We start from the raw sequence: 13,443 nt of genomic DNA, 5'->3' as shown, positions 1-13,443 counted from the left end.
AATAGAGCAGCGAGCGTTCTTTGGGACATAGGTAGGTACTCTTGTAGGTACACTATGATCTTAGGGATGGCTACAAAAGTGTTCTATCTATACTAATGTAATAAAGCTGAAGAGTTTGTTTGATTGTTTGTTTGTTTGTTTGTTTGAACGCGCTAATCTCAGGAACTACTGGTCCGATTTGAAAAATTCTTTCAGTTTTAGATAGCCTATTTATCGAGGAAGGCTATAGGCTATATAACATCACGCTACGGTCATTAGGAGCGGAGTAGCATCGAAAAATGTTACAAAAACGGGGAAAATTTAGACCCATTCTCTTAGGTGACGCAAGCGAAGTTGCGCGGGTCGGCTAGTTAATAATATATAGGTAGTCTGTTCAGCCTAGGTACAATAGAGTGAAAGGTGACTTTAAAAGATAATAACATACGTAATAACTTAAGACAGAAGGTCCTTTAAGTAGAGACTAAATAGATTAATCGACTTGGTATTACATAGATCTCACAACTTTTTACGGCGAGACTTGACGTTTTTACAGAATGTTTTTGATGGCATCTCACTTCTTTTTGTAGAGCGAACATAAGTCCAATTTGTATGGAAAGACGTTTTTTTTTCATAATTCAACATATTTTCCTATGGGAATGTTGTTCAGTTTCATGAGCTAAACACCCTTACCCACCCTATACCCTCTCCCGTTATGCCTCATATAGTAGGTATCTATTTACACCTATTTATTTTATTTTCTACAGTAATAATAATTCATTAACTGCAAATGTAACCTTGTAATCTTATACATTTATATGAGATTACAAAGTTATTGTTGCAGTTGGTGTATTTAGAAAACTGGACCGAAATTAGAAAATATTAAATTTTTCCCATGATTAAGACACTAAACTCTATTTGTATTCTAAATTTTAAGCATCTAAGTCTGCTAGAAGTACCTTAGACTTTTGATGATCGGTGAGTCAGTGAGTCAGTGAGTCAGTGAATCAGTGAGTGACAAAATTCAAAATTTTAACAAGTTGTCATTCTTAAACGACTGGTTCAAATTGACTGAAATTTTAAATATACCGTGTTTATACAATGACTGATTAGTTGCTGAAAATCCAGGCTTCTTGTTTTATCCACAACGAAATTATAGGGGTGTCAAAAATAGCCCGAATTGCTTCGAGAAAAGGATGTTACGGCCGTGCCGCTTTTTTTTGCTCGACTTGCGGGGGCACTTCCGTGCCCCCAGATAACCAATCTACTTATAAAAGTGACAGCAAATGTATGAAAAACAATTGTGAAAAATTCCATCTGATAAGGTAGGTATCGGTTAGTTATCCGGAAGTGTCGAAACCGCACCTTAGACTGGAAGTAGATTTAGCACTATTGTATGAATTTGGCCTAAAAAACTGACAAGGCTGCCATTTGTCAAATCTAAATTATCCAGCATCGGTGAGAGCATCGGTCATTCGATCATCGGAATATTTACATCATGTATATTAAGTGAGTCATAGCAATGTTTGTTGATGTTATAAAGATAATATTATAGAGGTATGATAAAGTGATGAATTAGTTCCTTTATCGAGACATTTCCATTAACAACATGCACGCGATTTCTGATGACATATCCTACAGATTTAAAGTTCAAGGTTTTTTAACATTGTCTACATTATATTCAATTGTTTCCTAAAAACGAATGGTTGGTTTTAAGTCGATAGGCGACTATTTAACTCCAGGTGGTAAGAATGTTTTTACAGCAAAACAGGAAACTCTATAGTTATAGTTACATTCCACTCGACCCGGGTACACCGCTATACGCTAGTAATCTATGTATTCGTCCGATTGTGATCGTTGACGTAGAGGGATTTCGGCCGTAAATCGACCAGTATTTAGGTCATACTGGGATGATTTTACTTTACTATTTTCATAGGGTGGGACATAATATTTTACCTGTTTTTCCTAACCCGTCATGCTCGTGATACCACCATAATAACACCGTAATAATATATGCGCTTAAAGTTGAGCATATTTTTTATAGACAAGAAATATTTTGACGTTTGAATAGCGTCCTCCAGTTTCATATTACTCTCATTATTTATATTACACTTCACTTCACAATATTTCTCGCTCCTGTACATTTCCATTACCAATAAATAAAGGTAAAACGGCGAGAGTCAACGTTTATCCTTCACCTCTAAACATTTTCATTAACGAGTGGAGTAGTGAACATGACAACGGAAAGAACCGTAGGGCTGACTCGTGTGTAAATAATATATTATTTTTGTTTGAATATCGTTTTAAGGTGTTTGGTTTATGTGGTTTACTGGTTAGTATACTTATGTATATACCGGATTGCGTTATTCGGATGATTTGTTTTACATAATAATATGTACATTACTTATACAGATCCTTTGAGTTACGTTTAAGTCGTAGTGCTGGGCTTCCCCTTACACAAGTGGTAGTGATTTACAAAGAAATCTATACAACACGCGAAATCAATGAATACCTAACCGGTGACAAAATATGTTTTTATAACGATTTAGCCATCGTCTCTGTATATTAGAGATTAGTCTATTGCTGACAATTTAACACAGCCTTAATCATAAAATACTTTCTACTCAAACCATATCACAAACAGTAACAGCCCTATATTTAAAAATGTTATAACAACCTCACGTAAAAGCTCGTGGCACAGTTCAACAATTTTCAGTAATTCCTCTGACCCACATATGTGGATACTATATCATGTTACGAACCAAGTATAAATGGGTTTTACCTAACAAGATAATGGCATCACTTATTATTATCTATACTAATATTATAAAGCTGAAGAGTTTGTTTGTTTGTTTGTTTGTTTGTTTGAACGCGCTAATCTCAGGAACTACGGGTCCGATTTGAAAAAATATTTCAGTGTTAGATAGTCCATTTATCGAGGAAGGCTTTAGGCTATATAACTTCACGCTACGGCCATTAGGAGCAGAGTAGCAACGAAAAATGTTACAAAAACGGGGAAAATTCTCTCTTATGTGACGCAAGCGAAATTGCGCGGGTCAGCTAGTCAACCATAATGATAACTGGAATCCAGGTAATAGTGCTTGGAAATTAGAATAGATAGGGGCTAATGGTAGACTTAAATATTATTGCTTTAGAGTTCGAATCTGATGGCAGTACATTGAAAAGTTTTACATTATCTATTAAATTTTTGGTGTATTTTTCCATTATTCTTGTATTTTCTTTTCTAAATACTGTAAATGGTATCGTAACGGACAGCTCTGATAAATTGATGAGCTTATAAATCTCAAATAGAAGATAAAAATAGAGCAGCGAGCGTTCTTTGGTACGTAGATACTCTAGTAGGTACACTATGATCTTAGGGATGGCTACAAAAGTGTTCTTTTAATAATACATAGGTAGTCTGTTCAGTCTAGGTACTATAGAGTGAAAGGTGACTTTAAAAGCTTCTAAGAATAAAAAACCATAAAATTAATACTGAATTGTTTAATATTTTATGAAAAAGAAGACATTCTTGGATGCTATTCAATTTAAAATTCTCTCGGGTAAGTAAGTACAGCTTTGGCAAGCTTTACAATATTCCAGAACTACGGCCATTTCACTTTGAATGCCAATATTTTATCAACTTGTCAATTTTGGCACAGACAATGGATTCCATTGAGATCTGTATTCACGTAATTTATTGAAGACCATTTTTATTATAGAAGTAATCGTTGCCACATTAGTTATCATGGTCTGCCTATAATGCCACTCTTTAATTTGTTTATTTTTTGCCCATAAGTCTTTTTGAGAATCTGTGGTTTCGAGAAAAAATATTTTTTCTTATACGAATAAACCTTAATTATATTTTCTACCAATGATAAACAGCAAACAAAGAATTTCGCCTTTTATATCAATGTCCTTTTATACATATGGGAAAATAGAATCTCATATAATGTTATATTAGAACATTCTCGAGACATAGTTAATTTCATCGCGTGGCTTTTCAAATTGGTATAATTACGTAACTGCTGGGCATTTGTTATCAGATAATCTTTTACTGCAGTATGCATGAGAAAAGATTAAATAGAGATAAATGTATTTAAGCAAATTATTTTAACAAAACAAGCGACTAGGTACTGGTCATTAGTTGTATAAGTTATCACCTCTTCCATTTATGAATAAAACATGAAAACACTGGACAGAAATTCAGAAATCAGAGTCTTTAAAGTAAAATAAAACCAGACTTATTCTCCAATGCAGTTTTAACGAAGGCTACAAGGAATGGGGATCGGCAAAATAGCTGTGATTCCGAAATCTCGTAATAAAGCGTGGTCGAGTAAACTAAATATTTAATTTAACTTTGTACTATTTGTGCTTCTCTCTATTAGTCGAGAGTGCTAGAGTAAAGTAATTACGAGCTTTTACCCGCGCACTTCTAGTATTAACCACTGGGGAATATTTGCGATTAGCTTGTGAACTTGCTAATACTGAATTGTGTATAAAATTCATTAACTAGGTCTTTGAAACAAAGCATTAATTATGTATTAATTGTAGTCCGGCAACTTATTAGAGAGCCTTGGCTAACAAATTTAATCTTGATTAAATTCTATGTACTTCTAAAATAACCTTATTTTGATGATTTGCTGTATCAAACATTGCGACGTCAGCGTCAGCATAAACTTACTTGCCTTCAATAGCAGTGAACCCTGCGTACAGAAGGCTTTCTACTAAGCTGTTAGACTAAAGATGTTATGGCTTTTGTTTCCTTATTACCATTGAATTAAAAAAGATCTTACTAGAACTAGGTATGACGTAAGAATTAACAACTTTGACGCTGTGAACATTACGAAAAGATACTTATTTATTTATAAGAAGGTAAGCATTTCCTGGTTAAAAATAAGTCTACACATAAGCATTACAGCCCTACACGAAGTTCTATTTTAAAATAGTATTTTAATTATCAGTTAAGTAATAAATATATTATATTTTAACCACGTTACACTATGTTAGTCGTGACGTGAAATACCCATTATTCTGACGTCAGACGCGTTGATAAGTTACCTCAGTTATCGTGTTGGGATAAAAAAATCGTAAAAGGAAAAATATATAGTCACAAAAACATTACTAGTTCGACACTTAGGCAAATAGCCGAATATTTTATATTTTTATGGCAGATTAAATCGGCGTTTTAAAATATAATTTAAACGTTTTAGTAAATATTAGCACGTTTACTAAACATTGATTTTAATTATTTTAAAATGTCGTATCAAATGTTGTTCGAGAACTTCAAGTTTTCAGTATCTTCGATTCACAAGATTTTTAATGGAAAGATCTGGTGAGTTTGTTCAAAGTTTTATTTTCTAAGAATCACTTCTTTTCAAGATTTTATTTCTTTTTATTTTTCTTACTAGGTTCTGACTTACAGGCCTCTATTATTCGAAATAGCTTTATTCAGATTTCAGTTTTTATTTTTATCCATAGAAAAGCAACGATTAATAAATTAAATTGAATTTATTAAATAAATAACTTTGACATCTTTTCAAACCAACATTCATAATAAACATTAGGCCACACAGGACATCTTTACTTTGTTAGCAAAATATTAATCAGTATCATAAAAAATATTTTACAAAAATTAATTTATTATTCATTTTAAAATAGCCACTTGGAATATGCAAAAGAGCTCGAAATGCATGTACGCACTCTATAACTAACTCATACTCTCTAACTACGAATACACGCAACCTGTTCTATCCGTTAAATAATATTAATTCACACCCCTAATTTCGTAATGTGAATTCGGGCCATGAAGCGTAACATCAAGAGCATGATTTAAGGTCCATTTGAGCATATCTCGCCGCGATCAACAGTACGCGTGCTAAGCGTGTAGAATCGCAATGGGGTGGGCTCAGTACGAACACGGTTCATTTGTAAGCATGAAATACAAATTTTTTTTACTACAAACTTTGTAAAGAACTTCTTATATGATGAAAATATTATACTGCATAGTTTAACGACTCGCGATGCGGTATTTTTAATTAGTTGAGTGTTTAATTATAATATTTCCAAAACGAAATCAAATTTTCCGCCATACTTTCTATCATACATATGATTGCAATCAATATTGTGCGCAATGCACCACTGCGCATGTTTCCCTAGCACCGCCCCTTGTTGTTCAATACTGTAACGTTATTTTTAGGGTGAGAAAGTTGATTTTTCCTTGTACATGTTTGTAAACCCCAGATGACAGGTCCCCGGTATTGTAAATGGACAGTGTGCACTAGGTATATCCGAAGAATGGACTAAATACGTATTATTATCTCAATAACAGTGATCTAATAAAGCAGTGTTATCACATAAAACTACAGTATTTATAAATATAACTTGTGTATCAGTGATTTTGTTCAGTGTTTTTGCGTTGTGTAATTATCAAAAAACCATTTTAATCGCGTGTTTGATCAAATAAAAGGTGTTTATTTATCGGTTTTGACAGATAAAAAACGTTTTATCTAATTGGTGTTTGTATTCGGTAATATTACAATTAATTAATTTGTTTTGACTTAAAATCTTATGATATTGATATTGAGAGTCTTTGTGGTAGGTAGAGCCTTCATTTAAAATAGTCAAACGTTCCTATAAATAATAATTTCAGGCAGTTTTGGTGGTATAGTTTACAGAATATAAATATATAGCGTATTTTGCGTGCAGTTTGAATTGAAGGGAGATAATTATGAAGGAAAGTATTTATATTTTATAGTTCCCATATAAATAAATACAATTTTTACTGAAAATATTAGGTGGGCTTACATATACAAAATTTACATTAAGCTCTAAATAAGAATAAATAAATACTTTTATGAACGCAATTGCACACAAATAAAAATATTGTTGGTATATTACAAAAACTCGAATTAAATAGAAAAAAATGTAATTTAATAGAAATTACCCGTTATTTGGTATTAAATGATCACTACCACGTGGTAGGTGTAACAAAGTAGGCCAATACATTAGATAACTTTTTTCGTAATAGGTAAATAGGTAATTAGGTATTATTAAAAGAATTGGAACGAAGTAATCAAAGCAAATTTATTTTCATACAATATTTACTTAGTGCAGTCAATAAATACATTTTAAAAAATTTCTGGCGTCGGAAATTTAGTAAATATCGTAATTTGAAACCACAATAAGTTTATACTTATAATATGTGTATTAATTAGTATTAAAATAATATTTGTCGAGCAGGAATACAAAGTTAATGAATAACAGGATATTTTTATATCTATTTATTATCTATCGAATATTGAAACGTAATACATTTATATACTCTATGTGTAGATTAATATTTTAAATATAATACATCAGCCGATTTCCAATAATTTTTGGTATCCTTATTTTATTTTAATAATAGAGTTGGTGATATTAATTTCGTCTTTATATCTTAAAAATAAGGCTATCAAATAACACAATATTAACTTATTTAAATATACATATTGTTAAAAGTATATATTAACATGCTAATTTAATACTTTTACATAATAATTTGTATGATATTGAATGGTAAATTGAACGTATCGTGTCATTGTGTGTAATCCAATGAAATTGTAAGTCATCTCTCGTCGTAACTGCAACATACTTGTTACCTTCCGTTATCGATATAAACAACGATTTTCTATGGTTTTTACTATTCAATTACGGGCCCCAAAGTATTAAATAATATAAATTTTGTCGTGAGTCACGAAATTCATACAAAATACAATTAAAAAAGACCCGTAAATAGAGCAATAACATGTATGTTTTTAAATATTTTTACTCGACATAAAGTGTACCCGTAAAATAATAAATATCCATACAAAAATCTGTAGGAAGTAATGGCTTTAAAAAGCCGGAATTTTATATACGGCTATACAAATAACGCAAGAAGAATAAGTTAACCTGTGTTTAGGTTTACTTATTCTTCTTGTATTCGTCTTCTTGTATTGACGATTGATTGATAAAAAGCGGTTGGAGATAGAAAATAAATGATAGTTTTATTAAACAACAATTTTTACACGTAAAGGGTCAGTAAAGTCTGTATATTATGTAACAAAAATACGTTTAAGTACCTCTATAACATGCAAATCAAGCTGTAAATATTTTTTTTAACATTTCAGGCGAGGAATACATTAAAAATATTCCAATCAATAACTGTCACCATTCATCATTTTGCCTTGAAAACCTCTTATTAAGTAATGGAGTATGCATAAGAAAGATTTGGAAGATATTAGAATAATTACGAGGTATTTCAAGTGAGATGGTTTTTTACTTTACAAGCTTGGGGCTAGGCCATTTCCGTATCTACTAAGGAAGAAGAACATATTATTATGGGCTCTATGGTCTAGAAGACGATCAGTTAACTTTTTTTACTCTAAGCCATGGTAGTAGTTCGGCTGATCTAGGCTAGGAACTACAACGCTGAAATGTATTACTAAGAAATAATTACGACATTATGTAATACTGCATAGTTTTTGAAAATAAATTATTAATAGGTAAAAAGGGACTTTTTATTTATCAATAATTATAGTAAAAATGCACGATTTTTCTAAAGAATCCAAGCAAAATATTACAATGCGTACTAACAGGCGCCATAGGTTTAGGCTGACTTATTAAGGAAATCATTTACATAGTTATATCTTCAGATTTACTTAACTAAATCCAAAAATACCATTAAGATAACAATGTAATTATCTTATAGATTAATACAGCACGCGTCGCCCTTATTGGTTACCTGATATAATACCCCTCCACGGAACTTAGTAATCAATTAAGTAGATTAATTTTATTATACAACAAGGTGGTGTTTCATTAATTTTCTTTAACAAAATAAGGTTTAATTAAAATAAAACAATATGGACGAAACAGTGTAAATAATGTACAAGTGTAAATCATCGCCATAGCAAGTATTGTGTGATAAACGTGTATATAAAATACCAAGTCATTAGTCGCCTGAAGAGAATATTCCGGTAAGTTTCAATATTAATATTAATTATAAAGTACTTGAGAACTTGGCGCTCTCTGCCTCTTATCAAAGCTTCGTAAACGACTTTGAAAGAAAATGTTAAAAGGCATTAGCTTTTTAGTCCACGGGCGAAAGCCTATCCAATATTTTTTAATAGAATTTACTCTTATTTACAGCAAGGCCTTTACATTAATTACGATTACGTAGAGGGCTTGCCCATTTGATTTATTGTGGCATTGAAATATAAATCTTGATATGCATTAGTATTTTTAGTCCTTTGAAACCCCTGAGCCACGCCATTCTTTTTTATTCGCATCGAATTATTGCAAGAGAGAACATGCAAGTGATTTTCCAGTCTTCCATTTATTTCACAACTATTCCTTAAAGAAATACGTAAACAGTTGATTGCATTAATTCTTCAGAATAAATTATTCCATAGCATTCACACAGATACGAATATGGAGGAAAATTGCATGCGGTTCTTGGTCAGCCTTGGAACAATTAATTGCAGGAAGTTTTGACTCATTTAGTACGAATCTAGTTTATCAAATAGTTATGTTTTATAGAGGTAGTTTTACGCCAATCATGCCCTTATTTTCTAGGTACGGCATGGAGTGTGACAAGTTTAATCCTTACCGTATTACCGAGATATAGCCTGCTTGCAGCTTTTTGAGAGCTTATAATGCCAAGGTACTAATTATTTGCATGTGCATGTTTATTGTCCGTCCGTTTTGTCCTTAGAGTTGATAAGAGTTTCATTGGAACGAAGATTCTAAAGGAGATACATATTAGTATGTATTTCTTTATCGGTATCAGCTAGGATTAAGGCTCAATACAAAAAAGCTTCAAAGCTTCAAAGCTATGTTTCATCAACTAGTTATGCCGTGAAACGATGTAGCCCTGAATCCGAATTGCAAGAACAATAATTGGAAGGTGTACAAGTTTAAAAGAATATATTTTAAGCGCTTTGGCTGTCTTTCTATTGAAACTCTATCTGATAGTTATCTACTATTCTATTGCACGACTTAACCCTATTATTATTAAATTGCACACTGACACGTAATCCTTAATCTACTATATTCTGAAGTACAGTCATCGCTGATATAATATCGCATGTGAATATGATAACTTATTTTGCCCGTCTGCTACGATTCGGCGCTAACAAGGTTATTGACAATGATTTCTTTATATTATCATTGATATTCAAGTAAACCAATAATATAACTACAGTAAATATGATTGAGTATGATATATTATTGTTACGGCCATTTTTATATGCCTAAATTATTTTATTTGAATTTCTACGTTGTTTTATTCGCTCGTGTTTGGATCTAAGCATATAAAAATCTTTTACTTATTTGTCTTTAAAGGGTTAAATATCTTGTCACGTTAGTTTGCTAACGCTTAAAAGTCTTCTATTCTTAATTTTTTTCTACTTATAAATAGTATGTTTTAGTAAATAACAATCTATAAAAGTTCACGTGTGTTTCTAAAGTAAAATAACATTTGAATAAATATTTTCAAATTATTCTAAAGCCCTTGAATATTTATTTTAGGATCTACTACTCGAGTAAATCAAGTTTCCGTGACTCGAAGAACTAATATTAGAGTCGTTTCAATTATTTATGTTATTCGTACCCATTATCCATATTTTTAGAATCCAACAAAAGTTAGTTTGAAATCAATCAATGGTTGTCATGTCAGATAGATATAACTTTACGATTTTTTCCCGATGTTATCGAAAGTCGATAAAAGCGATATTTTATAGAGATACAATCTAATGGTTAGAGTTGTTCGAACATTGGAAAGGAAAATGTCTTTGAAGCGATTTATAAGTGTCCATTCGCTGTCTTAGATAATTCTTAGTTTGATGAGAGGCTTAAAGTCATCTTTTATCTATATAATTTTCAAAATAAATTTATTTTAGGTCCTTGTCGCGCCCTTTACTTGCTTACATTTGCGTAACTAAGAACTTTGAGCTAAAAACGGAACAACACCCTTAATCTTAAGAAGATTATGGCCTTAGTCATAAATAGATCACTAAGTCCATTTCCTAGGAGTATTTTAAGACACGGATAAGCACTTAAGGCAAAACTCTATTACATTGTTATAGGTCTATCAATGCATAGAACAGTATATTGATTAAATCGGATCGGTATCAAAATATCAGGTAATCTTTTCTTACAAATCAAAGACGAGGATCAGAGAAGATTCCGGTTGTCAAGTTTAAGATACTTCAGAAAACTTAGCTATTTATCGTTTTTGATAACATACCCGGATCCTTATGATGAAGAAATTATATTTCTAAGTTGGGGTAAATAAATAATTAGATATACTGCCGTAAGACATCTAAATGAAATAAAATATAGTATTAAAACGATTTACGCGGCAGTAGAGACCTAGATCAACGGCAAGTCAGTTATTGAGACACATCACATAAATGAGACAAATCACAACCGGAGAGGATCACATAAATGTTCATGTAAATCTGTACAGCAAAATGGGGATTATATGTTTTATTATATTATTGATGATAGTACTAAGTATGGGCTATGTGTAGGTCGGCGGGTGGGTCGAGCAGCGCCGTCGGTGCCGAAGAGGCTAGTGACGGCAGCGACGCTGAGCGCCCGCGCCGGGGACACCATCTTCGAGTTCCTACACCGGCCTTACCGGGACAGTAAGTACTAATCACATTTATAAATAACTAGATGACCCGCGCAACTTCGCTTGCGTCACATAAAAGAGAATGGGTCATAATTTTCCCTGTTTTTGTAACATTTTTACTGGTACTCTGCTCCTATTGGTCGTAGCGTGATGATATATAGCCTATAGCCTTGCTCGATAAATGGGCTATCTAACACTGAAAGAATTTTTCAAATCGGACCAGTAGTTCCTGAGATTAGCGCGTTCAAACAAACAAACAAACAAACTCTTCAGCTTTATAATATTAGTATAGATGATGATATATAGCCTAAAGCCTTCCTCGATAAATGGGCTATCTAACAGTGAAAGAATTTTTCAAGTCGAACCAGTAGTTCCTGAGATTAGCGCGTTCAAACAAACAAACAAACAAACTCTTCAGCTTTATAATATTAGCATATATTAGCATATATTTAATATAGACATTAAGCAAAAAGCGAGAAACATTGTACTAAAGTGCTACTGAATAAGCGTTGTTTAAACAGTTATTCAAGTGTAAAAAGGTAGTGTTATTAAAAGCACTCCAGCTCCAGCAATTAGATGCATCTCCGGTATCCATAACTTGTGTTAAAGTTTTGTTTGATATATGGTGTTAATTTGTGTTCTGTGTTCTTAAATAGAATAAGACGAATCAATCTTCGTTAGAATCATAATAATCGTTCAGCACGTTTTGACTCTACAACGCCTAGCAGGTACAAATATTCATAGACTCTTTTGCGTCGCGGTCAGGTAAAACCGACTCAGGGTTCTTTTGTCAACATAACCAGAAAATAGTAATTGAATAAAATATGTCGTCAGACGAGTAATCGTGTACGAATCCCAAAAACTCTGATTACTCCAGCTTCCCAATTTCACGGTGAAATACGAACGAATACAATGTGGACAAACGAGTTGTATTCAGAGATTCCCCCGTTTTGGAATTAAATTGAAAGAACTATTCCAGAGGCTTTTTACGGTTCTTTTACCGTGTTAGACCAACCGTAAATTTAGTAAGTTCTATCGAGTTTCAATCGTTCAGAAGGACGAAACTTGATTACAAACTCCACTTACCCGTAGGGATTTCGATGTGATGACAATTCATTTACTTTGTAGGGCTGACGGCAATCTATCTCATTAAATATTACTTTATGTATAACTGCTTTGTGTCCCAAATATCAACACATTTTGAACACAAATTGGTTATAAATTGCGTTGCTAAATGCCTGTTGATATATTTAATATCGTGTGTAAATTGTTCGCTATCAGGTATGTATTTAGTAAACTAAAATTAATACCGAATTCACATTGCTATAAATTTGCATTTGAATGTATTCATCAGATACATAATTTTCGAAGTTAATATTGAACCCGAACAAAGGATAGTTAATTAGCAAATAATTACATTATTGGCGTCCATCGGGTTGCACTTCAGTGTTATATTTATTTTAGTAAAACAAACAGAATACAAAAGTAATGTCCCGATGAAGTCAATTTGCCAGCCCTAAGCAGGTTATTTTCCTTAACACTCCATTGACCGAGTACAAATATACTTATTATTTTCTCAATAATTCCGTCTAAGCCTTTAGGGACAATAGTCATCGTTCGCCAGTTCTACTATTTTTTTTTCTATCGAAAGACAGTTCCCGAACTAACCTTCAGTCTTGTCTTGTGAGACTATACCTCCTTACAATTAATTTATACAATCAGACACACGCGTAAATTGATAGACAGTTGTCCGGTGTCATCAGCAGCAGCTTTTCTCTTTTGTATGCAGCATGCTGTGGTTTCATCTA

General features: G+C 32.4%; 1 protein-coding gene across 1 annotated transcript in view; it reads left to right on the top strand.

The window, feature by feature from the left end:
• The window catches only part of LOC142978708 (uncharacterized), a 93,099-nt gene that overhangs the window by 9,437 nt on the left and 70,219 nt on the right, over positions 1 to 13,443 (top strand). The window contains exon 4 of the mRNA XM_076123240.1: positions 11,532 to 11,648. Within this exon, the coding sequence (XP_075979355.1) occupies positions 11,532 to 11,648 (117 nt within the window). The remainder of the gene's footprint in view (positions 1 to 11,531; positions 11,649 to 13,443) is intronic.

Source organism: Anticarsia gemmatalis, chromosome 15, assembly GCF_050436995.1.
Source record: "Anticarsia gemmatalis isolate Benzon Research Colony breed Stoneville strain chromosome 15, ilAntGemm2 primary, whole genome shotgun sequence".
Classification (NCBI taxonomy): domain Eukaryota; kingdom Metazoa; phylum Arthropoda; class Insecta; order Lepidoptera; family Erebidae; genus Anticarsia; species Anticarsia gemmatalis.
This window is presented reverse-complemented; position numbering and strand designations above follow the sequence as displayed.